Raw genomic sequence first — 27,662 nt, forward strand, 5'->3', positions numbered from 1 at the left:
CAAGGAACAAGTGTCTTTTAATTCTGTGGCTCCACAGTGACTTGGGAGTCCAAGAAAATAAAATCTGCCACTATTTCCACTTTTGCCCCATCTATTTGCCATCAAAGTGATGGCACTGGATGCCATGATCTTAGTTTATTGAATGTTGAGTTTTAAGCCAGGTTTTTCACTCTCCTCTTTCACCCTCATCAAGAGTTTCTTTAGTTCCTCTTCACTTTCTGCCATTAGAGCGGTATCATCTGCATATCTGAGGTTGTTGGTATTTCTCCCAGCAATATTGATTCTAGCTTGGGATTCATCTAGCTTGGCATTTTGCATGATGTACTCTGCACATAAGTTAAAAAAGTACACTGACAGTATACAATCTTGACCCACTCCTTTCCCAACTTGGAACCAGTCCAAGGCTCTAGATGTGGTTCTAACTGTTGTTTCTTGACCTGCATACAGGTTTCTCAGGTAGCAGGTAAGATGGTCTGGTATTCCCATCTCTTTAAGAATTTTCCATTTTGCTGTGATCCATACTAAGGCTTTAGTGTAGTCAATGAAGCAGATATTTTTTCTGGAACTCCCTTGATTTTTCTATGTTCCAATTTGTTGTACAGTTGATCAGTTGTGTCTGACTCTTTGCAACCCCATGGACTGCAGCATGCCAGACTTCCTAGTCTTTCACCATCTCCTGGAACTTGCTCAACTTTATGTCCATTGAGTCAGCGATGCCATCCAACCATCTCATCCTCTGTCATCCCCTCCTCCTCCTGCCTTCAATCTTTCCCAGCATCAGTCTTTTTCAATGAGTTGGCTCTTCTCATCAGGTAGCCCAAGTACTGGAGCATCAGCTTCAGCATGAGTCCTTCCAATGAATATTCAGGGTTATTTCCTTAGGATTGACTAATTTGATCTCCTGGCAGTCCAAGGGACTCTCAAGTCTTCAGCAGCACAGTTTGAAGGCATCAATTCTTCAGTGCTCAGCCTTTTTTATTGTTCATCTCTCACACTCATACATGACTACTGGAAAAACCATAGCTTTCATTATATGGACCTGGATGTTGGCAATTTATCTCTGGTTCTTCTGCCTTTACTAAATCCAGCTTGTGCAACAGAAGGTCTCAGATCACATACTGTTGAAGCCTAGCTTGAAGGATTTTGAGCATTACCTTGCTAGTATGTGCTGCTGCTGCTGCTGCTGAGTCGCTTCAGGTGTGTCCCGACTCTGTGCGACCCCACAGACGGCAGCCCACCAGGCTCCCCCGTCCCTGGGATTCTCCAGGCAAGAACACTGGAGTGGGTTGCCATTTCCTTCTCCAATGTATGAACGTGAAAAGTGAAAGTGAAGTCGCTTAGTCATGTCCGACTCTTTGCAACCCCATGGGCTAGTATGTGAAATGAGCACAATTCCATGGCAGTGTGAACATTCTTTGGTATTGCCTTTCTTTGAGATTGGAATGAAATCTGATCTCTTCCAGTCCTGTGGCCATTGCTGATTTTCCAAATTTGATGGCATACCGAGTGCAGCACTTTATCATCATCATCTTTTAGCAACTAAAATAGCTCAGCTGGAATTCCATCACCTCCACTAGCTTTGTTCATAATAATGCTTCCTAAGGCCCACTTGACTTCACTTGACTCCACATTCCAAGATATCTGGCCCTAGGTGAGTGACCACACCATCATGGTTTTCCAGGTCATTGAGACCTTTTTTGTATAGTTCTTCTGTGTATTCTTGCCACCTCTTCTTAATCTCTTCTCCTTATGTTTGGTCCTTGCCACTTCTGTATTTACACTGTTCGGTAATTATACTGGATCAGGCACAAAAATTTTTATTAAAAAAAAAAAAAGAATCTACTGTACCAATATTGTGCTTAATAAGGGTATCAACCAATACTTTCAAGATGATGAGAACAGGAAACACTACAAGCTACCACAAAGTAAAAACTTGTAAATAAATAACATCTTTTAGGGAGTAGGTATAGAAAATAATAGTCAATTTACAAAACACCAAAGCAAGAATGAGAACTTTCAACATAGCTGCCACTATAAGTTTGAAAAATTATTTGCACAACAGCATGAATTTTCACTGATGAGCATAATTTTCCAGCACCCAAGATTTCCATCCACGTCTCTCTTCTCTAACTCCTTTTATTTATGTCTTTCCTTCTTGTTTTTCCCTTATGCGTCTCAAAAATACCCTCAGGAACTGCTTCAATAAATGAGAGGTGCTCATGATGACAGAGATTACTGTCCAATTTCATTGAACTGATTCAAAAAAAGAAAAAACACCAATGTGAACAATGATTTAAAGCAAAAGAATATGAAGAGGAAAATGCTACCATCAAAGATTTATTCAGACAATGATACAAAAAAAAAAAAAAAATCACACAAAGTAAAAAAGAAACCAATTAAGAACACCATTTTGGAATCCACCTCCAGATCAATAAAGATTAGAGAATGAATGCAATAAAAAGGAACGTATATAGAACATTAAGCTGATATATGAAACATCTGGTAATATGAAAAGAGGTGACTTAGAACTGTGGGGACACAAGTCATAAGCAGGGCAATAGCTAGGGAAAAAATGTGACTACTGTAGAAAATTTTGTATATTTACATGTACAGGAATAGGATTCTGAAGATGGGGCATGTTCAGATAAACACAGCAAGAGTATTCATCCAAAATAGAGAAATATTTCTGTCACTGCTGATAATATATTCCAGTGAGCCACAGAAATGATACAGCAAAGTGGTTTTAGGAACAGGAAAGATATAGATCCTATTCTTCTGGAGTTTTCAGTCCAGACTCTAGAGTACAAGACAAATTCAGCATTTTCTTATTATGTTTGAAAATGAAGAGTGCTTTGGAGCAGATGTAGGAACATACAGGGTGAGTGATAATAATCAGGAAAGTAATATTTAAACTTAGTATACAGCTAGGTAGGGAACCCAGAGTATATTTTATTTTCTAAGTAAAAGGAAGAGCATACAAAAAGGCCCACATCTCAGAAAGTGGTCTGTTCATGAAACTGGAAAAAACTCATTATAAACCAGCCCAGGAGACAAATGGGAGAGGAAAGAAAAGCAAGGGTATGTGCATAAAATGCTAAAATAATCTAGGAGATTAATGTAACTTGGCCAAGGGGTGTAGCAGCAGCAATGAAGGGAAATAATAGATTCAAAAGCTACTAAGGAAGAAGTCAGAAGACTTACTGACTTTATACAGTATGCCAGGTAAAGAAAACAGGAGTTAAAGATGAATCAGATTTCTTTCTTATTATGACTCTGTTTATGAAGATACTGAAAACTGGCAGAGGAAGAAGTTGGGAGGAATTTAGTTCTCAATATGTTGAGTTTGAGAAGTCTGTGGGACAACAAAAGTAGAAAAGTTAATTGGCTCAATCCAAGTCATCAGTTTAGGCATTACAATTATGTCAAGTGCCTTGTGAATCAAAGGAAAATTATTTTCAGAATTAGAATTATCTCCATATTTTTAGTCTTTGAAAACGATATGGTTGGTAGAATAATGACTTCCTAAAGATTCACCTGCCCTAATCACAAAATCTGTGAAAATGTTACATTACATGGCAAGAAAGTTTAGAAACGTGATTAAGGTAATAAACCTTAAAATAAGGAGATTATCCTGAATTATCCCAGTTGGCTGACTCCAATTAAAATGAGAAGGCTAGCATTGCTGGTTTTGAGACTGTAAGAGGACAGCCATAATTTAAGGAATGCAGGCGATTTCAGGAAGGTACAAAAAGCAAGGAAATAGATCCTCTTCTAGAACAACCAAAAAGGAACAAAAACCTTGTAAACACCTGGATTTTGACCCAGTAAAATCCATTTCAGACTCCTGACTCACAGAATGGGAAGATAATATGCGCTGTTTTAAACCACTAAGTACGCAGTAAGTTGTTATGAGAGCAAAAGAAAATTAATGCACAATGCTATATTAATTAACCAATCTAGATAAATACAAGTTTTATATACATTAAAACTAGTGTACAAAATATAGCAGGTACTCAATACAGGTTTAACATTTTTAACTTTTTTTTTAAGAGTATCGTGCTAGTACACTTTCTTGATGCAACATTTTTCACTAAGAAATTATAAATATGCATCTTTCAAATTTTGTGAATTCATATTCTACTAGTTTTAAGAAATATGCTTTCTTGTAATGTTAACTATCATCCTCAGTTTATTCAGATTCTCCATATAGTGTTTTCTTAAAATGACCAAATGCTGATTAGAAACTGAAGGAAACAAAAAAATAAAGAATAATTCCAATAAAAAGGATACGGTACATGTCTAACATTTATAAGACATCCATTAAATAGGTCATTTTCCTTCTACTGTAAGCAGAACTTGTCAAATATGCAAAGGCATATATAGGCAAAACTGAAGTCTGACAACTATTATTTCAGGTAATATAAAGTCTATGTTATAGACAATATAAAAAGAAAGCTAAAATAACTGAGTGTATGCATGAGCTTAGTCGTGTCCAACTCTTTGCAACCCCACGGACTGTAACTCGCCAGGCTTCTCTGTCCATGGGATTTCCCAGGTAAGAATACTGGGAGTGGTTTGTCATGCCCTCCTCCAGGGGATCTTCCTGGCCCAGGGATGGAACCCTTGTCTCCTGCACTGCCAGGCCGAGTCTTTACCACTGAGCTACCAGTGATAACTATATTAAAGAAGATTTTTTTTTTAAAGATTAGCATAAATATTGAGCTTTTAATATACTCTTTCTTTCCTCTATACTAGCAATAGAGTACAGAAAATTCAGGCACAAAACAATTCCACTTAAGCATTAAAAATTTTCACCTTTTCAAAACTTTTTGATGTAACAAAAAATATGGGCTCTAGGTTGAGACAGATCTTAAGATTAATATTTAACTTCTTTTGAGTGTTATCTCTTATTGGATAGGATTGTCAAGGATTAAGCTGTATTTCACACATATAAAGTGCAAATAAATCTGGTGAGTGTTTTCTAGTCCATTAACTATTCTGGAGAAAGTTCTTTCTGTAAGAAATACCTTTTCTATTATGGAAAATGTGATACACTTTATCCATTTATAACCAAAACTCTTCAAAAAAGCAGGCACAAAGGGAACATACCTCAGCATAATAAAGGCCATATATGACACATATGACAAAGCCACAGGTAACATCATACTCAACGGTGAAAAGCTGAAAACATTCTCTAAGACCAGGAATGGTGAAAAGCTAAAAACATTTCCTCTAAGACCAACTCTCATCACTTTTATTCAACAGTTTTGGAAGTCTTAGCCACAGCAATCAGAGAAGGAAAAGAAACAAAAGAAGTCCAAACTGGAAAGGAAGAAATAAAACTGTCGCTGTCTGCAGATGACAAGATACTATTATGGTGGTGCAAAAGTAACTGCGGTTTTTGCATTGTTGAAATTTGCTATTTGATATTAGAATATAGTCTTAAATAAACATATTTATGTTATATATCATTTTAATGCACATTTCTATGTCTTTTTGCTAACGACTTATTACTAGTTGCTGATTATATTATTTAAATAGACTATGGAAATGATGTTAGACAAAAAGCAAATTCAAGCAATTTTCTTATTCAAGTTTAAAATGGGTTGCAAAGCACCAGAGACTACTCTCAACATCCACAACACATTTGGCTCAGGACCTGCTAATGAACATACAGTGTGATGGTGGCTCAAGAAGTCTAGCAAAGGAGATGAGAGTCTTGAAGATGAGGAATGCAGTGGCCAGACATCAGAAGCTGACAATGACCAACTGAGAGCAATCATTGAAGCTGATTCTCTTACAACTACACGAGAAGTTGCCGAAGAACTCAGTGTCGACTCTACGATCATTTGACATTTGAAGCAAATTGAAAAGATGCAAAAGCTCAATAAACAGATGCCTCATAAGCTGACTGAACATTTAAAAAAAAAATCATGCTTTGAAGCGTCGTCTTCTCTTATTCTACACAATAATGAACCTTCTCGATCAGATTGTGACATGTGATGAAAAATAGATTTTCTACAACAACCAGCAACAAACAGCTCATTGGCTAGACCAGGAAGCTCCAAAGCACTTCCCAAAGTGAAACTTGTACCAAAAAAAAGATCACGGTCCATGTTTGGTAGTCTGCTGCCCATCTGATCCACTACAGCTTTCTGAAGGCTGACAAAATTGATACATCTGAGAAGTATGTTCAACAAATTGATGAGATGAACAGAAAACTGCAATGCCTGCTGCTGGCATTAGTTAATAGAAAGGGTCCAGTGCTTCTCTACAACAACGCCTGATCTCACATTGCACAACTAACAATTCAAAAGTTGAATGAATTAGGCTACAAAGTTTTGCCTCATCTGCCAAATTCACCTGACCTCTTGCCAACCAAATATCACTTCTTCAAGCATCTCGACAACTTTTTGCAGGGAAAAAGCTTCCACAACCGGCAGGAGGAAGAAAATGCTTTCTAAGAGTTCATCAAATCCTGAAGCACTGATTTTTTTTTTTCTTTCTTGAAACAAAGAATTTTATTTAGAAACCATTTAAAGTAGAAAAAACCCCTGTCAAGAAAGACCAGGTGGAAAATGGTTTCCCAATAAAATGGAATTTTAGGACAACAAAAGTCTAAAAGGCCACGAAAGAGAAATAGCACCACTGTTATTTGAAAAATGGCTAGTTACTTGCATTTTTTGACATTGTCATTCACTGAATCTGAGTTTTCCTCTGAATTCCACACAGAGTATGCACTACATGTAACAGTTTTATCATAAAACACCTGCTTGTTACACACATTTCAGGAAAAGCTACCACCAGAAACAAAAATCAATATAAATACAGGGACTAAACAATCTCAGCAGTGGGTGACACAAATTTGTAGAATTCTGCCAAATAAAGGAACTGAGGCAGCTGTGAGCAAAGTAAATGAGGGAGTTAAGGAATAAAATGTTTTAAATATTAATAATTCAGACGTGGTACTATATTTTCTGCAAAATAATGTTAACATTTGGTAACATGCTAGCATTCTTATCTCCAAAGAGATCAGTGCACTGGCAAAGTATTCTGATAAAAGCAGAGGGCTGTGGATAGCACGTACCAAAAACACCCAGTCTTACAGATCCCAAGAGAGCAGTGGCCTTCATTGATCACTCCCTTTGCCAGAGGTCCAGAAAGAACTTGCAGCATGATCAACTACCACTGAACTTTCACTCTAAGCAGCAAATTTTAAGGAGCCAAAGAGGAGTCCCCAGTGGGCAAAGGGAGCAGAGAAGAGAAACATGTTAAATGTAAACTTAAAAGAGAGTAAAACGGGACACAACCCTCATTCAAATCCCAGAGATGCAGGCAAGTCCCCAAAAGTAGATGTTAGGTTTAAAAACTGGACACATCTCATTTCCCCTCAACCCCCCTCCAAAAAAGAAAAAAAACAATACACAGAATTATCAGGGATAACTGGAAAAATCACCAGAAAAATGCTCAATGAAAATCAAGCTCTTCAAACCAAACGCCTCAGGTCTGAAACACATCCTATATTCATCTAGGCAACAAAGCCTCTTGCCAAAGCATGGATTTTTAAGCTACAGGAATAAAACTTATTACTCACTGGCAAAAAAGAATTGACTGTAATGATTCCTATTTTGATTAATAAAGATGTGTTTGAGGCTTGCTGTAATGATTTCAAATTCAGTCCAAAAATGCGATTATGTTTGCACCAACCTAATACACATAGAAAATCCTAAAGATGCTACTGGAAAATTATGAGAAGTCTTCAGTGAAAAACAAAATTTGCAGGATACAAAATTAACATACAAATCTGCTACATTTCTATACACTAACAACAAAAGATTAGAAAGTGAAATTAAGGACAATCCCATTCACCACAGCATCAAATATAAAATACTTAAACCACTTAAGGAGGCAGAAGACCTGTACTCCAAAACTATAAGATGCTGACAAAAGAAATCAAAGATGGTACAAACAGATGGAAAGATATATCATGTTCTTGAAATGGAAAAATCAGATTTCTCACAATGACTATCATACCCAAGCAATCTACAGATTCAATACAATCCCTATTAAATCACCAATGGCATTTTTTGCAGAACTAGAACAAAAACACTTTAAATTTGCATGGGAACACAGAGGACTGTGACTAGGCAAAACAATCTTGAAAAAGAAAACCGGAGCTGGAGGAATCAGTTACCCTGACTTCAGACTATACTACAAAGCTACAGCAATCAAAACAGTATGGTACTGAAACAAAAACAGACATACAGACCAATGGGTCGAGATAGAAATTCTAGAAATAAACCCATGCACGTATGGTCAATTAATGTACAACAAAGGAGACAAGAATATACAGTATAAAAAAAAAAAGGCACTCTCTTGAATAAGTGGTGCTGGGAAAACTGGACAGCCACATGTAAAAGAATGAAATTAGAACTTTCTCTTTCTCTAACACTACACACAAAAATAAACTTAAAATAGATTACAGATCTAAATGTAAGACCAGATACTGTAAAACTGCTAGAGGAAAACACAGGCAGGACACTCTTTCACAAAAATTACAGCAGGATCTTTTTGGATTCACCTCCTAGGGTAATGAAAATAAAAACAAAAATAAACAAACATGACCTAATTAAACTTAAATGATTTTGCACAGTAAAAGGGAAGACATATACAAAATGAAAAAGACAACTCACAGAAGGGAAGGAAATATTTGCAAATGAAGTGACCAATAAGAAATTCATTTCCAAAATATACAAATAGCTCATAGCTCAATATAAGAAAAAAACAAAAACACCCAAAAGAAAAATGGGCATAAGACCTAAATAGACATTTCTCCAAGAAGACATACAGATGGCCAATAGACACATAAGAGGATGTTCAATATTGCTAATTATTTGAGAAATGCAAATCAAAACTACAAAAAAGTATCACCTCATACCGGTCAGAAGGGCCATCATCAAAGGTATACAAATAATAAATGATGGAGAGGAAGTAAAGGAAAAAGAACCCTCCTACACTGCTTCTGGGAATGTAAACTGGTGCACCCACTGTTGAGTACAATATGGTAGTTCCTTTAAAAACTAACAATAGGATAAGCCCTGTAACAGAGGGCTTTGCACAAGAAACAAGTGCACACAAACCCCACAATGCAGAGAGTGGGCAGGGGGAGCCAGAACAAGTTCCACACTAGCCCTGCAATGCAGCACGAGGGCCCCAGAAGCTGAGAGAAGGGCACACAAACCCCTCAATGCAGAGGGTGGACCGGAGAGCCAAGATAAGGGCACACAAGCCCTGTGAAGGAAAGGGCAAGCCAGGGGGCTAAAACAGGTGTGCACAAGCCCGGCAACACAGAGGGAGGGCCGTGGGAACCAAGACGAGGGCACACAAGCCCCGTGACACAGAGGTTGGGCTCAGAGGGCTGAGGGAAGCCCACACAAGTCTCTGTGACGCAGAGGGCACAAGAAAAGATCCACGCAAGCGCCTACCTAGCAAGCTTTGGCCAGCAGTGCAGGGCAGGACAGGAGAATGATCCCATAGATAAGCAGGGGGCTGGTGGAAGTGAAGATATCCTGAGTGCCTGCAGAAATAGACACGTCTAACACTTCCCTCATAGCTCAGTCAGTAAAGAATCTGCCTGCAGTGCAGGAGACCTGGGTTCTACCTCTGGGTCAGGAAACTCTCCTGGACAAGGAAATGGCAACCCACTCCAGTATCCTTGCCTGGAAAATCCCATAAACAGAGGAGCCTGGTGGGCTGCAGTCCATGGAGTCGCAAAGAGTCAGGCATGACTGAGCAACTAACACACACACAACACTGCCAAAGCCAGAAGGACTGCCCAAAGGCATACTGAACCCATAGACGCTCCAAAACCTACTAACCTACACTGCATTGCCCTTCAGAGATGAGATCCGGTTCCATCAACCAGAACACAGGCACAAGCTCCCCTAACCAGGAAAACATCACAGGACACTAACCCAGTCCCATCCACAGGGGTAGACTCCACAACCAAACAGCACTACGACCTTGAGAACCTTTATTTTTCTTATAAATCACACTGTTTATTCCCCCTACATATTTCTACCTTCACATTAGCCTTCTGTGGTGCTATGGAGCTTTCCTCTTTACTTTTCTAGTCAAAAATAAATAAATCATTTTAAGTTTTTTTTTCTCTTTTTCACCCTCTTTTTTAATGAGTTTTTTCATTTTGTTTTTTACATATTTAACTGCTTTTCCTATAGTTCTTACTGGCCATATCTATTTCTAAATATACATATAAATCTTCTCCACATATGTCTATTGATCTTTGCTTTTCTGTTTTTTCTGTTGTTCTTTAACTTCTTTTCCACCCCCTCCTTTTCTCTTTTGCTTCCCTTCTCCTCTTTTTTTGTCTTTTTTCCTTCTCCCTGTTTTCCTTCACTCTTTCTTTTTTCACCAAGTAGGTGAAATTGCTGAGCTCTCTTTGTTATATTCCCCAGTTGGCCCTCTGCTCATGCAGTTTTCCAGAGTGAGCATTACCTAGTTCTGCTTTTAATTGGTTGATATCACTTTTGACTTTCCTTGTTCATCAACTCAATCTCCTGTACTCTTTTCTTTAGAACACTGGTTGTAACTGTATGTGTGGAAGTACGTGTATATGTCCCATTATCTCTGTAATTACCTGCTTGATCCACTTGATCTTCTCCAACTAGAACACAGGCACAGGTCACCCCTAACAAGAAATCAACACAAAACCCCAACCAACACTTCCCTCTAAGGGCAGAAAACAAAAGGAAGAAGTTAATACAATCCTAAGGCCTGGGAAAAAGAGACCTCAGTGAAGCAAGTTAGAAAAATAAAATGGCAAAAAGACAGAGAATACAGCACAAATGAAACAGCAAGGCAGAAACGCACACCATCAAATAAAGAAGAAATAAGCAATCTCCTTGAAAGAGAATTCAAAATAATGATAGCAAAGATGCTCTCAAGACTTGAAAATAGAATGGAGAAAACACAAGAAACATTTAACACAGTTAATACAATCACCCAGGACATAGAAGTAAAGAATAAGCAAGTGGATGAATAACACAATTACTGAAATTAAAAATACCTTCCTCTAGAAGGAACCAATAGAATAACTGAGGCAGAGGAACGAATTAGTGAGCTAGAGGATAGAATGGTGCAAATAACTGCTGAAGTGCAAAATAAAGGGAAAGGCATGAAAAGAATTGAGGATATCATCAGAGACCTTTAGGACAATAGTAAACGCACCAATTTTCGAGTTACAGGGGTCACAGAAGAAGAAGAAATAAAAGAAGGCACTGAGAAAATTTTTGAAAAAATTATAGTATGCAGGTTAAGAAGTAACAGTTAAGTAGTATAACTTAAGTTATACTAAAGTTATATAAGTAGTAGTATAACTGCCTAACAGCATAGTATGCAGTTAAGAAGTAAAATCAGACATGGACCAATGGACTGGTTCCAAATTGGGAAAGGAGTACATCAAAGCTGTTAATTGTCACCTTGCTTAGCTTATTTAAACAGAAAGCAAAAGAGGAACTTAGGAGCCTCTTGATGAAAATGAAAGAAGAGAGTGAAAAAGCTGACTTAAAATTCAACATTCAAAAAATGAAGATCATGTCATCTGGTCCCATCACTTCACAGTCCCATCACTTAATGGAAAATAAATGGGGAAACAATGGAAACAGTGACAGACTTTCTTTTCTTGGGCTCCAAAATCACTACAGGTGGTGACTGCAGCCATGAAATTAAAAGACACTTGCTCCTTGGAAGAAAAGCTATGACCAACCTAGACAGCATATTAAAAAGCTGAGACATTACTTTGCTGACAAAGGTCCATCTAGTCAAAGCCATGGTTTTTACAGTGGTCATGTATGGATGTGAGAACATAAAGAAAGCTGAGCACCAAAGAATTGATGCTTTTGAACTGTGGTGCTGGAGATGACTCTTGAGAGTCCCTTGGACTGTGAGGAGATCCAACCAGACCATCCTAAAGGAGATTAGTCCTGGGTGTTTATTGGAAGGACTGATGCTGAAGCTCCATTACTTTCACCACCTGATGTGAAAAACTGACTCATTGGAAAAGATCCTGATGCTGGGAAAGATTGAAGGCAGGAGGAAAAGGGGACAACAGAGAATGAGATGGTTGGATGGCATCACCGACTCGATGGACATGAGTTTGAGCAGGCTCTGGGAGTTAGTAATGGACAGGGAAGCCTGGCATGCTGCAGTCCCAGGTCAAAAAGAGTCAGACACGACTGAGCGACTGAACTGAGAGCTGAAAACTTTCCCAATATAGGAAAGGAAATAGTCAATCAGTCCAAGAAGTGCAGAGAGTCCCTTACAGGAGAAAAACAGTGAGACATATATTAATCAAGCTAACTGAGATTAAGTACAAAGAAAGAATATTAAAAGCAGCAAGGGAAAAGTAACAAGTAACATACAAGAGAAAACCCATACAATTAACAGCAGATCTTTCAACAGAAACTCTACAGGCCAGAAGGTAATGGCAGAATATATTTAAAGTACTGAAAGAGAAAAAATCTACCACCAAGATTACTATATCCCACAAAGATCTCATTCAAAATTGATAGAGAAATCAAAAGCTTCACAGAGAAATCAAAAGCTTCACAGACAAGCAGAAGAGAATTCAGCACCACCAAACCAGCCTTGCAACAAATACTAACGGGACTTGCATAGTCAGTAAACACAAGAGAATGGAAAGACCTACAAAACAAACCCAAAACAATCAAGAAAATGCCTACAGGAACATATGTATCACTAAATATATGTATCATACATATTATACATATGTATCATACATTACCTTAAATGTAAATGGATTAAATGTACCACCCAAAAGATAGAGACTGACTGAATGGACATAAAAAAAAGATCCATATATATATACGCTGCCTACAGATCATTTCAGACTTAGAAAAACACACAGACTGAAAGTCAAAGGATGGAGAAAGATATTCCATGCAAATAGAAACCAAAAGAAAGCCGGAGTGGCCATCCTTATTTCAGACAAAATAAAACTTTAAACTAAAGAATATTATCAGAGACAAAGAAGGACACTACAGACTGATCAAGGGATCAATCCAAGAAGAAGATATAACAACTGTAAATACTTAGGCACCCAACATAGGAGCACCTCAATACATAAGGCAAACACTAACAGGCATAAGGGGAAATCGACAGTAACATGATAGTAGGGGACTTTAAAAACCCACTTACACCAACCGACAGATCATCAAAACAGAGAATCAAGAAGGAAACACAAACCTTAAATGAAACATTAGACCAAATGAACCTCATTGATATCTTCAGGACTTTCCATCCAAATGCAGAATAATACACTTTTCAAGTACATGTAGAACATTCTCCAGGACAGATCACATATTGGGCCACAAATCAAGCCTTGGTAAATTTAAGAAAATTGAAATTGTATCAAGTATGTTCTCTGACCACAAAGGTATGAGACTAGATATCAACTACAGGAAAAAAACTGCAAAAAACACAAACTCATGGAGATTAAACAAGACATTAATAAATAATGAAGAGGTTACTGAAAATAAGAAAGGGAATCAAAAGATTACTAGAAACAAATGCACTGGAGAAGGCAATGGCAATCCACTCCAGTGTTCTTGTCTGGGGAATCCCAGGGATGGGGGAGCCTGGTGGGCTGCCGTCTATAGGGTCGCACAGAGTCGGACATGACTGAAGCGACTTAGGAGCAGCAGCAGCAGAAACAAATGACGATGAAAACATGACAACTCAAAATCTATGGGATTCAGCAAAAGCAGTTCTAAGAGGGAAGTTTATAGCCATACAATCATACCTCAAGAAACAACCAAAGTACTGAATAGACAACCTAATTCTATTTCTAAAGCAGCTGGAAAAAGAAAAACAAAAAAACCCCTAAGTCAACAGAAGGAAAGGGATCATAAAGACGTGAGCAGAAATAAATGAAAAAGAAATGAAGGAAACAACAGCAAACATCAATAAAACTAAGAGCTGGTTCTTTGAGAAGTTAAACAAAACTGACAAACCACTAGCTAGACTCATCAAGCAAAAAAGGAAGAAAAGTCAAATCAATAAAATTAGAAATGAAAAAGGAGAGGTTACAACAGATAACACCAAAATACAAAGAATCATAAGAGAATATTATGAGTAACTATATGCTAATAAAACGGACAACCTAGAGGAAATGGACAGATTCTTAGGAAAGGTCAATCTCCCAGGACTGAACCAGGAAGAAATAGAAATGATAAACAACACAGTTACAAACACTGAAATCAAAACTGTGATCAAAATCTCCCAAAAACCAGATGGCTTCACAGGGGAATTCTATCAAACATTTAGAGAAGAGCTAATGCTTATTTTTCTAAAACTCTTTAAAAAAAACTGCAGAGGAAGGAACATTTCTAAACTCATTCGACAAGATCACAATCACCCTGATACCAAAACCAGGCAAAGACAACATGAAAAAAGAAAATTATAGGCCAATTATCACTAATGAACATAGATGCAAAAATCCTCAACAAAATTCAAGCAAACAGAATTCAACAACACATTAAAAAACTCATATACTATGATCAAGTTGGGTTTATTCCAGGGATGCAAGGATTCTTCATTATATGCAAATCAATCATGATACACCATATTAACAAACCATATGATCATCTCAATAGATGCAGAAAAAGCCTTCAACAAAATTCAGCATCCATTTATGATAAAAACGCTTCAAAAAAAGGGCATAGAAGAAACCTACCTAAACATAGTAAAGGCCATATAAGAAAAGCCCACAGCAAACTATTTTCAATGGTGAAAAACTAAAAGCATTCTCTCTAAGATCAGGAACAAAACAAGGGTGTCCACTCCCACCACTATTATTCAACATCGTTTTGGAAGTCATAGCCATGGCTATCAGAGAAGAAAAGAAATAAAAGGAGTACAGACTGGAAAAGAAGAAGTAAAACTCTCACTGTTTAGAGATGACATGATACTATACATATAAAACCCAAAAGAAACTGCTTAAAATCAGAAAATTACTAGAGCTAATCAGTGAATTCAGCAAAGTCATGGGATCTAAGGTCAAAACACAGAAATCACTTGCATTCCTATACACTAACAATGAAAAATCAGAAAGAGAAATTAAGGAATCAATCCCTTTCACCATTGCAACTAAAAGAATAAAATATTTAGGAATAAACCTACGTAAGGAGACTAAACCTGTATACGGAAAATTATGACACTGATGAATAAATCAAAGACATCATAACAGATGAAGAGATATTCCATGCTCCTGTGTAGGAAGAATCAATATTGTGAAAATTACTATACTACTAAATGCAATCTACAGATGCAATGCGATCCCTGTCAAATTACCAATGGCATTTTTCACAGAACTAGAACAAAAAATTTCACAATTCATAGGGAAACACAAAAGATCCCAAAGAGCCAAAGCAGTCTTGAGAAAGAAGAATGGAGCTGGAGCAAGCAACCTTCCTGACTTCAGATTACACGACAAAGCTATAGTCATCAAGACAGTATGGTACTGGCACAAAAACAGAAATACAGACCAATGGAACAAGATAGAGAAACCAGAGATTAACCCATGCACCTATGGGTACCTTCTTTTTGACAAAGGAGACAAGAATATACTATGGGGCAAAGATAGCCTCTTGAATACATGGTGCTGGGAAAACTGGACAGCTACATGCAAACGAATGAAAAATTAGAAAACTACCTGATGCCATACACAAAGATAAACTCAAAATGGCTTAAAGACCTAAATTTAAGACCAGAAACTGTAAAACTCTTAGAGGAAAACATAGGTAAAACACTCGATGACATAAATCAAAGCAAGATCTTCTATGACCATTGCCTAGTGAGTGCAGTGCAAGTCGCTCAGTTGTGTCCAGCTCTTTGCAACCCCATGGGCCTATACAGTCCATGGAATTCTCCAGGCCAGAATACTGGAGTGCGTAGCCTTTCCTTTCTCCAGGGGAGCTTCCCAACACAGGGATTAAACCCAGGTCTCCCACATTGCAGGTGGATTCTTTACCAGCTGAGCCACAAGGGAAGCCCCACCTCCTAGAGTAATGGAAATAAAAACAAAAATAAACAAGTAGGACCTAATTAAACTTAAAAGCTTTTGCATAGCAAAGAAAACTATAAGCAGGGTGAAAAGACAACCCTCAGAATGGGAGAAAATAATAGCAAAGGGAAAAACTCACAAAGAATTAATTTCCAAAATATACAAGCAGCTCATACAATTCAATACCAGAAAAACAAACAACCCAATCAAAAAGTGGGAAAGGGACTTGAAGAGACATTTCTCCAAAGACGACATACAGATGGCTAACAAGCACATGAAAAGATGTTCAACATCACTCTTTATTAGAGATATGCAAATCAAAACTACAATGAGATACCACCTCAGACCAGTCAGAATGGCCATCATCAAAAAGTCTACAAACAATAAATGCTGGAGAGGGTGTGGAGAAAAGGGAACACTCCTGCATTGCTGGTGGGAATGTAAACTGATAAAAGCCACTCCAGAAGACATGGAGATTCCTTAAAAAGCTAGGAATAAAACTACCATATGACCCAGCAATCCTACTCCTAGGCATACAACCTGAGGAAACCAAAACTGAAAAAGACACATGTAACCCAATGTTCACTGCAGCACTATTACAGTAGCTAGAACATGGAAGCAACCTAGATGTCCATCGACAGATGAATGGATAAAGTTGTGGTACATATACAATAGAATACTACTCAGCCATAAAAAGGAACACATTTGAGTCAGTTCTAATGAGGTATACGAACCTACAGCCTATCATACAGAGTGCAGTTAAGTCAGGAAGAGAAATATAAATATCGTATACTGACACATACATTTGGAATCTAAAAAGATGGCACTGACGAATTTATTTTCAGGGCAGCAACGGAGAAACAGACAGAGAACAGACCTATGGACATGGGGGGACAGGATGAGGGAGAAGGGGAGATGTATGGAGAGAGTCACATGGAAATTTAAAATACCATATGTAAAATAGACAGCCAATGGGAATTTGCTGTATGACTCAGGGAACTCAAACAGGGGCTCTGTGACAGGCTAGGATGTGAAAGGTGGGATGCAGAGGGAGATAGGAGGTAGGTTCAGGAGGGAGGGGACACGGGTGTACCTATGGCTGATTCTTGTTGATATATGACAAAAAAACACAAAATTCTGTAAAGTAATTTTCCTTCAATTAAAAAAATTTAAAAAAAAAAAAAAAACTAACAATAGCATTAACATATGATCTGCAAACCCACTCCTGGTCATGGATCTGGAGAAAACCATAATTCAAAAAGATATATGCACCTCAATGTTCATTGCAGCACTACTTACCAAGACGTGGAAGTAAACTAAATGTCCATCCATAGATGAATGGATAAAGAAGGTGTGGTAATTATATACATACATACATACATACACAATACACACACACACACACACAATGGAATTATACTCATCCATAAAAAAGAATGAAATTAGGCCATGTACAGCAACATGGATGGATTTAGAGATTAGCACACTTGGTGAAACTCAGCAGTGGCCACAGGACTGGAAAACGTCAGTTTTCATTCCAATCCCAAAGAAAGGCAATGCCAAAGAATGCTCAAACTACCACACAATTGCACTCATCTCACACGCTAGTAAAGTTATGCTCAAAATTCTCCAAGCCAGGCTTCAGCAACATGTGAACTGTGAACTTCCTGATGTTCAAGCTGGTTTTAGAAAAGGCAGAGGAACCAGAGATCTAATTGCCAACATCCGCTGGATCATGGAAAAAGCAAGAGAGTTCCAGAAAAACATCTACTTCTGCTTTATTGACTATGCCAAAGCCTTTGACTGTGTGGATCACAATAAACTGTGGAAAATTCTGGAAGAGATGGGAATACCAGACCACCTGATCTGCCTCTTGAGAAATCAGTATGCAGGTCAGGAAGCAACAGTTAGAACTGGACATGGAACAACAGACTGGTTCCAAATTGGGAAAGGAGTACGTCAAGGCTGTATATTGTCACCCTGTTTATTTAACTTCTATGCAGAGTACATCATGAGAAACGCTGGACTGGAAGAAACAAAAGCTGGAATCAAGATTGCTGGGAGAAATATCAATAACCTCAGATATGCAGATGACACCACCCTTATGGCAGAAAGTGAAGAGGAACTCAAAAGCCTCGTGATGAAAGTGAAAGTGGAGAGTGAAAAAGTTTGCTTAAAGCTCAACATTCAGAAAACGAAGATCATGGAATCCGGTCCCATCACTTCATGGGAAATAGATGGGGAAACAGTGGAAACAGTGTCAGACTTTATTTTTGGGGGCTCCAAAATCACTGCAGATGGTGACTGCAGCCATGAAATTAAAAGACGCTTACTCCTTGGAAGGAAAGTTATGACCAACCTAGACAGCATACTCAAAAGCAGAGACATTACTTTGCCAAGAAAGGTTCGTCTAGTCAAGGCTATGGTTTTTCCTGTGGTCATGTATGCATGTGAGAGTTGTACTGTGAAGAAGGCTGAGCGCCGAAGAATTGATGCTTTTGAATTGTGGTGTTGGAGAAGACTCTTGAGAGTCCCTTGGACTGCAAGGAGATCCAACCAGTCCATTCTGAAGGAGATCAGCCCTGGGATTTCTTTGGAAGGAATGATGCTAAAGCTGAAACTCCAGTACTTTGGCCACCTCATGTGAAGAGTTGACTCATTGGAAAAGACTCTGATGCTGGGAGGGACTGGGGGCAAGAGGAGAAGGGGACAACAGAGGATGAGATGGCTGGATGGCATCACCGACTCGATGGACGTGAGTCTCAGTGAACTCTGGGAGTTGGTGATGGACAGGGAGGCCTGGCGTGCTGCGATTCATGGGGTCGCAAAGAGTTGGACATGACTGTGCGACTGATCTGATCTGTTCTGATCTGATACTTAGTGATGTAAGCCAGACAGAGAAAAACAAATATCATATGATATCCCTTATTGTGGATATCAGAAAAAATAAAAAAGATACAAATAGGGGATGGAGGTAAATTAGGAATTTGGGATTAACATATACACACTACTATAAATGAAACAGACAACCAATAAAGACCTTCTATACTGTACAAGGAACTATACTGAGTATCTTATAATAATCTGTAAGAGAAAAGAACTTGAATAAGAATGTGTGTGTGTGTGTGTGTGTGTGTGTGTGACTGATTCAGTTTGCCATACACCTAAAACTAACACAACATTGTAAGTCAACTATACTTCAATTTTAAAAAGTGATACAGAAAAGCACAAGTTGATCTTTTCTTCATGATACTGTCACCATTATAAACCTCAATTACTATACAGAGAGATGACATAAAGAGAGTGGTTATATTTCAGGATTCACTGGGACAATCCAAGTTTATGCTTACTGTCATGATATCCTCTCCCATTTTCATGTGTCCCAGTTTGTATAATAAATGATAAACTGTCCCAAAATAAAAAGTTTTTTGAGATTATTAGTTGATTATTCTCTGTGCTTCCAATATCATCCCGTGGATGTATGTATATTTATGTTAGTCTACAGACATTACCAGATGGATCTTTTTTAATGATGAAAATTATTTATTAGCAATCTTTGTAAGTTCAGAGCCTAATACAGTGTCTGACATTCAATAATTTTTAGATAAATGAGTAAATAATTGAACAGAATAGTATTACTTTTTATTTTCAAGAACTAGCCCCACTAGCTGATTTCTTATCCAATTAAAATATAAATTTAATAAGCCTCAAGAATATATGATGCTGTCTTATTTGTGTTCTGTTTAACTACCTGGTTTACTAAGCATTTGCCTTTTACTTCTCCCTTTACATATGCTATAATCTTAGAAGCTACCCCAAAATCAAGTGACCTGGAGCTGAAGTACAATATAAAATAGATAGTCTAGAAAACAGCCTGCAGGCCTTTGAGGCTTTGTATAGATTTAATGCCTACTTCCTAAAGCTAAATAGGAATATTATAAAAAGCAAAGTGGTGGGTTAATATTCACAGTTACATTTAATATAAACACTTACCCACAGAAAGCAACTGATTGTTGGAAATGTTAAGGCTTATCTCTTCACCCTCTTCCATATTTTTGTCTGAATTTCTTTGTAACTTGTCTTGGACAGTATGTGATATATTTATATTTGTATCTTTAGATTGCCTCACATCAACTTCTTCTTCAGGTACATTGGCCTTAGATTTTGTTCTCTGGTTTTGTTTTATAGTCCTTTTACCTCCAGATGATTTTTTTGCATTCTCAGAATGTATTTCATATTTTGTAGATTTATAATTATTTTCTACATCATCTGACAAAGCACAACTCCCACCCAGTATTTTTTGTTCAGAGGGCTGAGATTTCTCTACTGGGTGAGCTTTGCCAGGATGCTTGTTACTTGTCAAAGCCACAGATGATACACTGTCATGCTTTTCTCTTGACTTCTTCCTCTGAAGGACAGTGCTCTCAGCAGGGGATACTGTGTGCTGCTTCAGAGGCCCAGTCTTTCTTGGTATAGTAATCCAAGGTTGACTGACAAAACTTTTATCTGATTCATCAATTATAAATTCATCTTCCAATAACTTCATATTATTTGCAGAAGATAAATGAGGTGGAACAGTTGCTATATGCCTAACAACAGAACTAAAACAGAATGTTACAATAAATAATAGCTCAAAAATATAAAGCTTATATCTTTGCTTTAAAGAGCAGTTGACACGTCTCTTCAATTTTTCCTTATACTTTAAAATCTTTCCCTCCTTTTACATTTCTATAATATCTGAGCATACTCATTTATAACATTGATGGGGTCACAGAAATTTAAAGCTGGAAGCATCTCTATAGACTTCATCAACTAATTTCCGGTTCCCCATTCATTAGAAATATTAAACAGATGAAACCCAGAGATGTATAAATACTGCTCAGATATACTCATTTACAGTATAAAAATGCATGCCATTATTATAATGTTAAATTAAATTTTGTTTTTATAGATATCTCATGGGCATGAATTTCTTAACATCCAAAACAAGATATTTCTGAGACGCCTTCTAGTTTAACAATTTAAGAAAACACTACTAAATTATAGACTAAATTATATTACATAAAAATTCATTCCAAGTTTGAAAATTCACACACATTTTCGTACATGTTTAATGTGATGGAATAATTTTGCATTTCCTTCCTCTTTATGACAACAACCTTGAGCAAACCATATCCTAGAGTGAAATATGCAAAAAAAAAAGGGCAAACATCCAAATTCCGAAGGCAGTACATGTACTCCTTTTTCTGCCTTTTTCACTTGAGAAAGGATGCTTAACTATTTTCATACACAATAGAAGAAAAGCTAGGATGGCAAAACGATTATCATGTCTATATTTTTTCCCTTTATAAAAAGATTATGAGATGAAAATGCCTTCTATACTTCTCTAATCTCAAACACTTCATAAATCTTTCAATATAAAAAACATATACATATATATGCTAAGAAATATATCTACTAATAGGCAGAGTCTTACTAGTTTATATAATTAGAAAAATCTAGAAAATCTAATAAAAAAAGTATAAATAGAAGACTATACAATATATAAATAGAAGATCATATTTAAACAAATATTATTTTTCAGCACTTAATTAGCCAATCTGATAGAAATATGTTTAATTTGCTTTATTGTGTATTATCTGTAGGGCTTCCCAGGTGGTTCAGTGGTAAAGACTCTGCCTGCCAATGCAGGAGAGGGTACGATCCCCTGGAGAAGAAAATGGCAATCCACTCCAGCATTCTTGCCAGGGAAATTATGTAGACAAAGGAGTCTGGTGGGCTATAGTTTTTGGGGTCACAAGAGTGGACACAATTTAGGGACTAAAGAACAACAAATATTACCTGCAATATCTATTAATTCCAACATTAAAGAAGTAATCCTAGGACTTCTTGGAGGTCCAGTGGTTAGAACTCTGCACTCCCTCTGCAGGGGACATAGGTTCAATTCCTGGACAGGGAACTAGGATCCCACATGCCAGGCAGCCAGAAAAACAAAAAATAATGCTATGTATTTAAAAATAAAAGTTTTCCCAAACCAGCTAATAAGAACTCTCTATATCCCTCCTTTATTCTACTTTAAGAGACTTTCGTAACTTTAAGGTTATTCAAACCAAAGATATCCTTCGGAAACCACCTTCACACTTACTACAGATCAAATGTTTATATCCCTCTGAAATTAATAAATTAAAACCTAATCCCCAATATGATGGTATTTTAGGGTGGGGTCTTTAGGTAGTGATTAGGTAATTAGGGTGCAGTGGCTTATGAATGGAATTAGCACCTTTATAAGAGAAACCCCAGAAAACTCCCTCACTCCCTTCTACCATTTGAGGTTATAGCAGTAAGCTAGCCATCATGAACCAGGAAGCAGGTCTCACCAGACACTGAAACTACTTGAGCCTTGATCTTGGACTTCTCAGCCGCTAGCATTGTGAAATAAATTTCTGTTGCTTATAAGCCATCCAGACTATGCTGGTCTATTTAGCAGCCCAAATTAAAGATACAATTTTAATTAAATATTAAAATTCAGAATACAGAAAGATGAGTTCTGGCTCAGTGGAAAAATGCTATTTGAGTTGGATCTGAGGACATGTAAGAAAGAATCACAAGGAAAAGCATAAGCAAAACAAAGAAGCAAGAAAATATGAGGAATAGTCAACAGTTACATCTGGTTATAGCAATTAAACTATAAGTAGTTTATCAAAAAACTGACACATTAAAAAATAATTACTCTTTTGGACACAGATATAATTAGTCCATAAATGTAACATATTTGTATCAGATAGCAGGGACAATATGCATACAGGGGTAAAAATGCCATATGTACCTATGTGTACACACACACACACACACCCCATACAGAAAGAGAAAGAGAGATGGGAGAGAAGGATCAAGAGTATAGAGGTGGAAGGAGGAAGGCGTCAACTATGGAACAGAGACTGAACCAAAGAGGAATTTCATTCATTCAATGTTTTTATAAAACTTTCCTAATAGATTTGCGAGCACTCTGACAAATGTCATAGAAAATACAAAAGAAACTAAACTCCCAGAAAGATGGGCTTATGTCTTAATCTACTAAGAAAGACATACATAAAATAGTTAAACTGTAATACAAGGTTAAGAAATTATACACTGGAGTGAAACTTTTAGAAGGAAATATAAATTGGCATATGACAAGGGGAAAGGGTGTGCCAAAGCCAGGACAACTGCAAATACATATGACAGAAACAATTCACTAGTGAGAGTGAAGGCCTTAAATATCAGCTATAAAGTGAAAGCAATAGTCGCTCAGTTGTGTCCGACTCCCTGTGACTCCATGGACCGTAGCCTGCCAGGCTCTTCTGTCCATGGAATTCTCCAGGGAACAATACTGGAATGGGCTGCCATTCCCTTCTCCAGGGGATCTTCCAAACTGAACCCGAGTTCCTGCACTGCAAGCAAATTCTTTACTGTCTGAGCCACTGGGAAAGCCCCAAATACCAGTTGACAACATTGAAACTTATTCTGTAGACCACAGGTTCTCAACCCTAGCTGCTGTCAATTCCAATTAACTCTATATGCAGCCAGTTAAAATCACTGAATGGACACTGTGGAACTACTGAAGGTTTTTAACTAGGCAAGAATCGATTAAAACTTATTTTAGGACTACCATTTTACTAACATACTTAAAAGAAATAGAAAAAAATATTTAAAACACTAACAATGACACATAGGCACCTTGACAATTTTACTTCTAAATATTGCCTTTATTTTTTGATATCATATATACTAGAAAGTGTTGATGAACAGAAGTAATAAAAGCTGAAGAAACTTATTTTCTTTTACATTTAATTTAGAACCCATTAAATGATGGCTTTGGGGTTAGATTACTGGTAAGAAATTCACTCTCTTTATGGGTTAAACATAATTTCAATTAAAAATTATGTCAATTAAGATTAACTTCTGGTTAAATGTCATTAAGAATCCTTAGGTACTATTCAAAGAATGTAAAAGAAAAATGTGGATCATTTCTTAATAACTTACCTGGATTCACTTTTTCTTTTTACAGTTTCTAAAAACAACGTTGAAAAACTCTTCCTAGCTTGTGGTTGATTTTCATATTCTGAGTCTTGTATTCTTTTTTGAGATGTTCCTGACTGTTTCCTTTCTTGTAGTCCTTCTGAGACTTTATCCTCTATTTCTGATACTTCATTCATTATTTCTACTTTCTTTGAAACATCTTTATCTTCAAAGCTTAACCTAAAAGGTTAGAAGGAGGACAAGCTGAATATTTCCACCATTTGCTGAGTTATAAGTTTTCTTAAACTTCCCTACAGCGATAATACAACCACTTACAAAATTTTTCAGTGGGCCTTTATTTAAACTTTATAAATGCTGATGTGTTTCTCTCACACAAATTACACAAGACAAATTGTTCAGAAAAATTAAATTTTGTATTTGCTGATAGAAAAAAAATAAAAGAGAAAAAGAATGGTTAAATCATATAACAAGGCAAATTGTAGCTTAAAATACTAGTTCTCAAACATTTCATATGAACCTGAATCCTCTGGGGAATCTTATTAAAATGTAGATTTTGATTCAATAGGTCTAGCATAGAGTTTGAGATTATGCATTTCTAACAGGCTTCCAGATCATATAATTTCTCTTGATCCTGAGCTGCAGATCACACTTTGGACTGCAAAATCCTAGAGTGTACTTAACTCCTCAGCTCCAAGAATCAAACAGGAAAGACCCTATACAGATATTATACTTATGGCAGAGGTTTTTCAACAGCAAAGGACCTTGAACAATCAATTTTGCTTCTTAAAGGCCAAAGGGAAAGAAAGCCCCAGGAAATGGATGTGGGTTTACCACAATTATCTTCAACACCACTTACTGTTTGCTCCCCCTCAAAGTGACCTGATACATACCTATGCTGGTAATTAAAAATAACATATGGAAAATACAAATTATTTATCTTAGAAAGCTATAGAAAATTTATTATGAGAAAAAAATAGCCTGTGATAAACCATAATGAAAAAGAATATTAAAAAGAATGTGTGTGTATATATACATATATATGCATAACTGAGTCAATTTGCTATACAGCAGTAATTAATACATTTTAATTCAACTATATGACACCCAAAAAATATTTTTAAAAAGTATCTGAATATAACAAATATTCACATATGTCAAATTTGAATATATGAGTGCCTACTGCGTTATCTTCTATATGTCTTTAGTATTTTTTTTTAGATCTTAAAGAAAGAAGGAAAAAAATATGCTTTTCCATAGACCATAGAAAAGTTTACCCCAAAACTTTTCAGATGTATACTTTAAGGCCTTCCATAATAAATATAAATTGAATATATACCCAACATATGTCTACTTTTCTCATAACATGTGAATATTCAATACTTACTGTAAAATACATAAAAGACTAAATTACCCATTTTTTAACATAAAAAATGAAATTGTTACAGAAAGATTAATATTTCATAAATAAATAAAACTTCACCTTTTTCTGGTTTTGTGAGAAATCTGTGTACTTGAAGAGAGCATATTTACTGAATTTTCAGAAGTGTAGGTCTCTCTCTTTTGGGCAACAGATGGACTACCCTTTTGCAATGAAGATACTTTTATATCCAGGTCAGAAGGTGAGCCAATAGATAAGTAACACTCCTCATCAGCTTCATTGTGATTATCTTTTAGTTTTTTACTTGACATTTTTCTCAAGTCAGATGTATTTTTAGAATGAACATCAGTTGCCAAAATTTTCTGATGAACCTCATGGTCCTGAACTGCAAAAAAAATTGTATGAAGATGTTAAAAACTCTTTAAATAACATTAGAACAAAATGTGCTTTCCGAAGTTCAGCAACAATTTAATTAGACAGTTTTCAGAAGACTCACAAATCTTCAAGTTTATAATCAAAGATTTAGGAATAAAATATGCAAGTACTTTAAAAATTCTAAGTTATGAAATTAATAAACTGAAAGATGTATTTGGTCCATGCTCCACAGTTCTGAAATGAGTAAAAGCTTCAAACATAGAAAATTCACAGTTCTATTGATACATTAAATTTATTCAAGATTTGAATACCGTCAAACTCATAGAAGGAGAGATTAGAAAAGTGGATGCCAGGGACTGGGAGGAGGGAGAAATTCAGAGTTGTTGATTAACAGATGCAAAGTTTCAGTTGTACAAGATAAATAAATTAGATATCTAGTGTACAACATTGTGTCTACAGGTAACAATACTCTACTGTACACTTAAAAATCTATTGAGATCTCACTTAAAACATTTTTACCACAACAAAATAAAAAATGTTTTAGAGATTTGAATAAATCTATATATAGCCTCTTGATCAAAGTGGAAGTGGAGAGTGAAAAAGTTGGCTTAAAGCTCAACATTCAGAAAACGAAGATCATGGAATCCGGTCCCATCACTTCATGGCAAATAGATGGGGAAACAGTGGAAACAGTGTCAGACTATTTTTCTGGGCTCCAAAATCACTGCAGATGGTGACTGCAGCCATGAAATTAAAAGACGCTTACTCCTTGGAAGGAAAGTTATGACCAACCTAGACAGCATATTAAAAAGAAGAGACATTACTCTGCCATCAAAGGTCCATCTAGTCAAGGCTACAATTTTTCCTGTGGTCATGTATGCATGTGAGAGTTGGACTGTGAAGAAGGCTGAGCACCGAAGAATTGATGCTTTTGAACTGTGGTGTTGGAGAAGACTCTTGAGAGTCCCTTGGACTGCAAGGAGATCCAACCAGTCCATTCTGAAGGAGATCAGCCCTGGAATTTCTTTGGAAAGAATGATGCTAAAGCTGAAACTCCAGTACTTTGGCTACCTCATGTGAAGAGTGGACTCACTGGAAAAGACTCTGATGCTGGGAGGGATTGGGGGCAGGAGGAGAAGGGGACGACAGAGGATGAGATGGCTGGATGGCATCACTGACTCGATGGACGTGAGTCTCAGTAAACTCTGGGAGTAGGTGATGGACAGGGAGGCCTGGTGTGCTGCGATTCATGGGGTCACAAAGAGTCAGACACGACTGAGCGACTGATCTGATCTGATACATAGCTAAGAGCTTCCCAGGTGACTCAGAGGTAATGAATTTGTCTGCCCAGCAAGAGACCTGGGTTTGATCCCTGGGTCAGGATGATGCCCTGGAGAAAGAAATGGCCGCCAACTCCAGTATTCTTGCCTAGGAAACCCCATGGATAGAGGAGCCTGGCGAATGGAGTTGGAAAAGAGTCAAACACTACTTAGTGACTAAACAACATACATAGCTAAAATAAGTAATAGGTAATCCTTGAGAAATTATGAGATTCAATCTTTAGGTTAAAAGTTGAGTAAACTAGGGCAGCTAGAGGAGCACACTTTTGCACATATGCATACACATGTACATATGGAACAGATATATATAGATATATAATATACATGTCTACATAGAGAGAATATTAATATATATATATATGCATGTATGTATTTAAAGAGATGACACTTTGGACTTCAAAATCTAAGAATGTATAAATTTTAAAAAATAAATAAAAAAAACAATTTA

At 36.9% G+C, this 27,662-nt stretch overlaps 1 protein-coding gene across 5 annotated transcripts in view; it reads right to left on the reverse strand.

Moving 5' to 3' along the window:
- CENPC (centromere protein C) overlaps nucleotides 1-27,662 on the reverse strand; it is a 93,775-nt gene that overhangs the window by 48,013 nt on the left and 18,100 nt on the right. For all 5 annotated transcript variants that reach the window (XM_027544627.1, XM_027544632.1, XM_027544631.1 and 2 more), the window contains exons 6-8: nucleotides 25,602-25,884; nucleotides 24,125-24,340; nucleotides 20,096-20,703 (exon numbers count right to left, since the gene is read on the reverse strand). In XM_027544627.1, coding sequence (XP_027400428.1) covers nucleotides 20,096-20,703; nucleotides 24,125-24,340; nucleotides 25,602-25,884 — 1,107 coding nt within the window. The remainder of the gene's footprint in view (nucleotides 1-20,095; nucleotides 20,704-24,124; nucleotides 24,341-25,601; nucleotides 25,885-27,662) is intronic.

Source organism: Bos indicus x Bos taurus, chromosome 6 (assembly GCF_003369695.1).
Source record: "Bos indicus x Bos taurus breed Angus x Brahman F1 hybrid chromosome 6, Bos_hybrid_MaternalHap_v2.0, whole genome shotgun sequence".
NCBI classification, from domain to species: domain Eukaryota; kingdom Metazoa; phylum Chordata; class Mammalia; order Artiodactyla; family Bovidae; genus Bos; species Bos indicus x Bos taurus.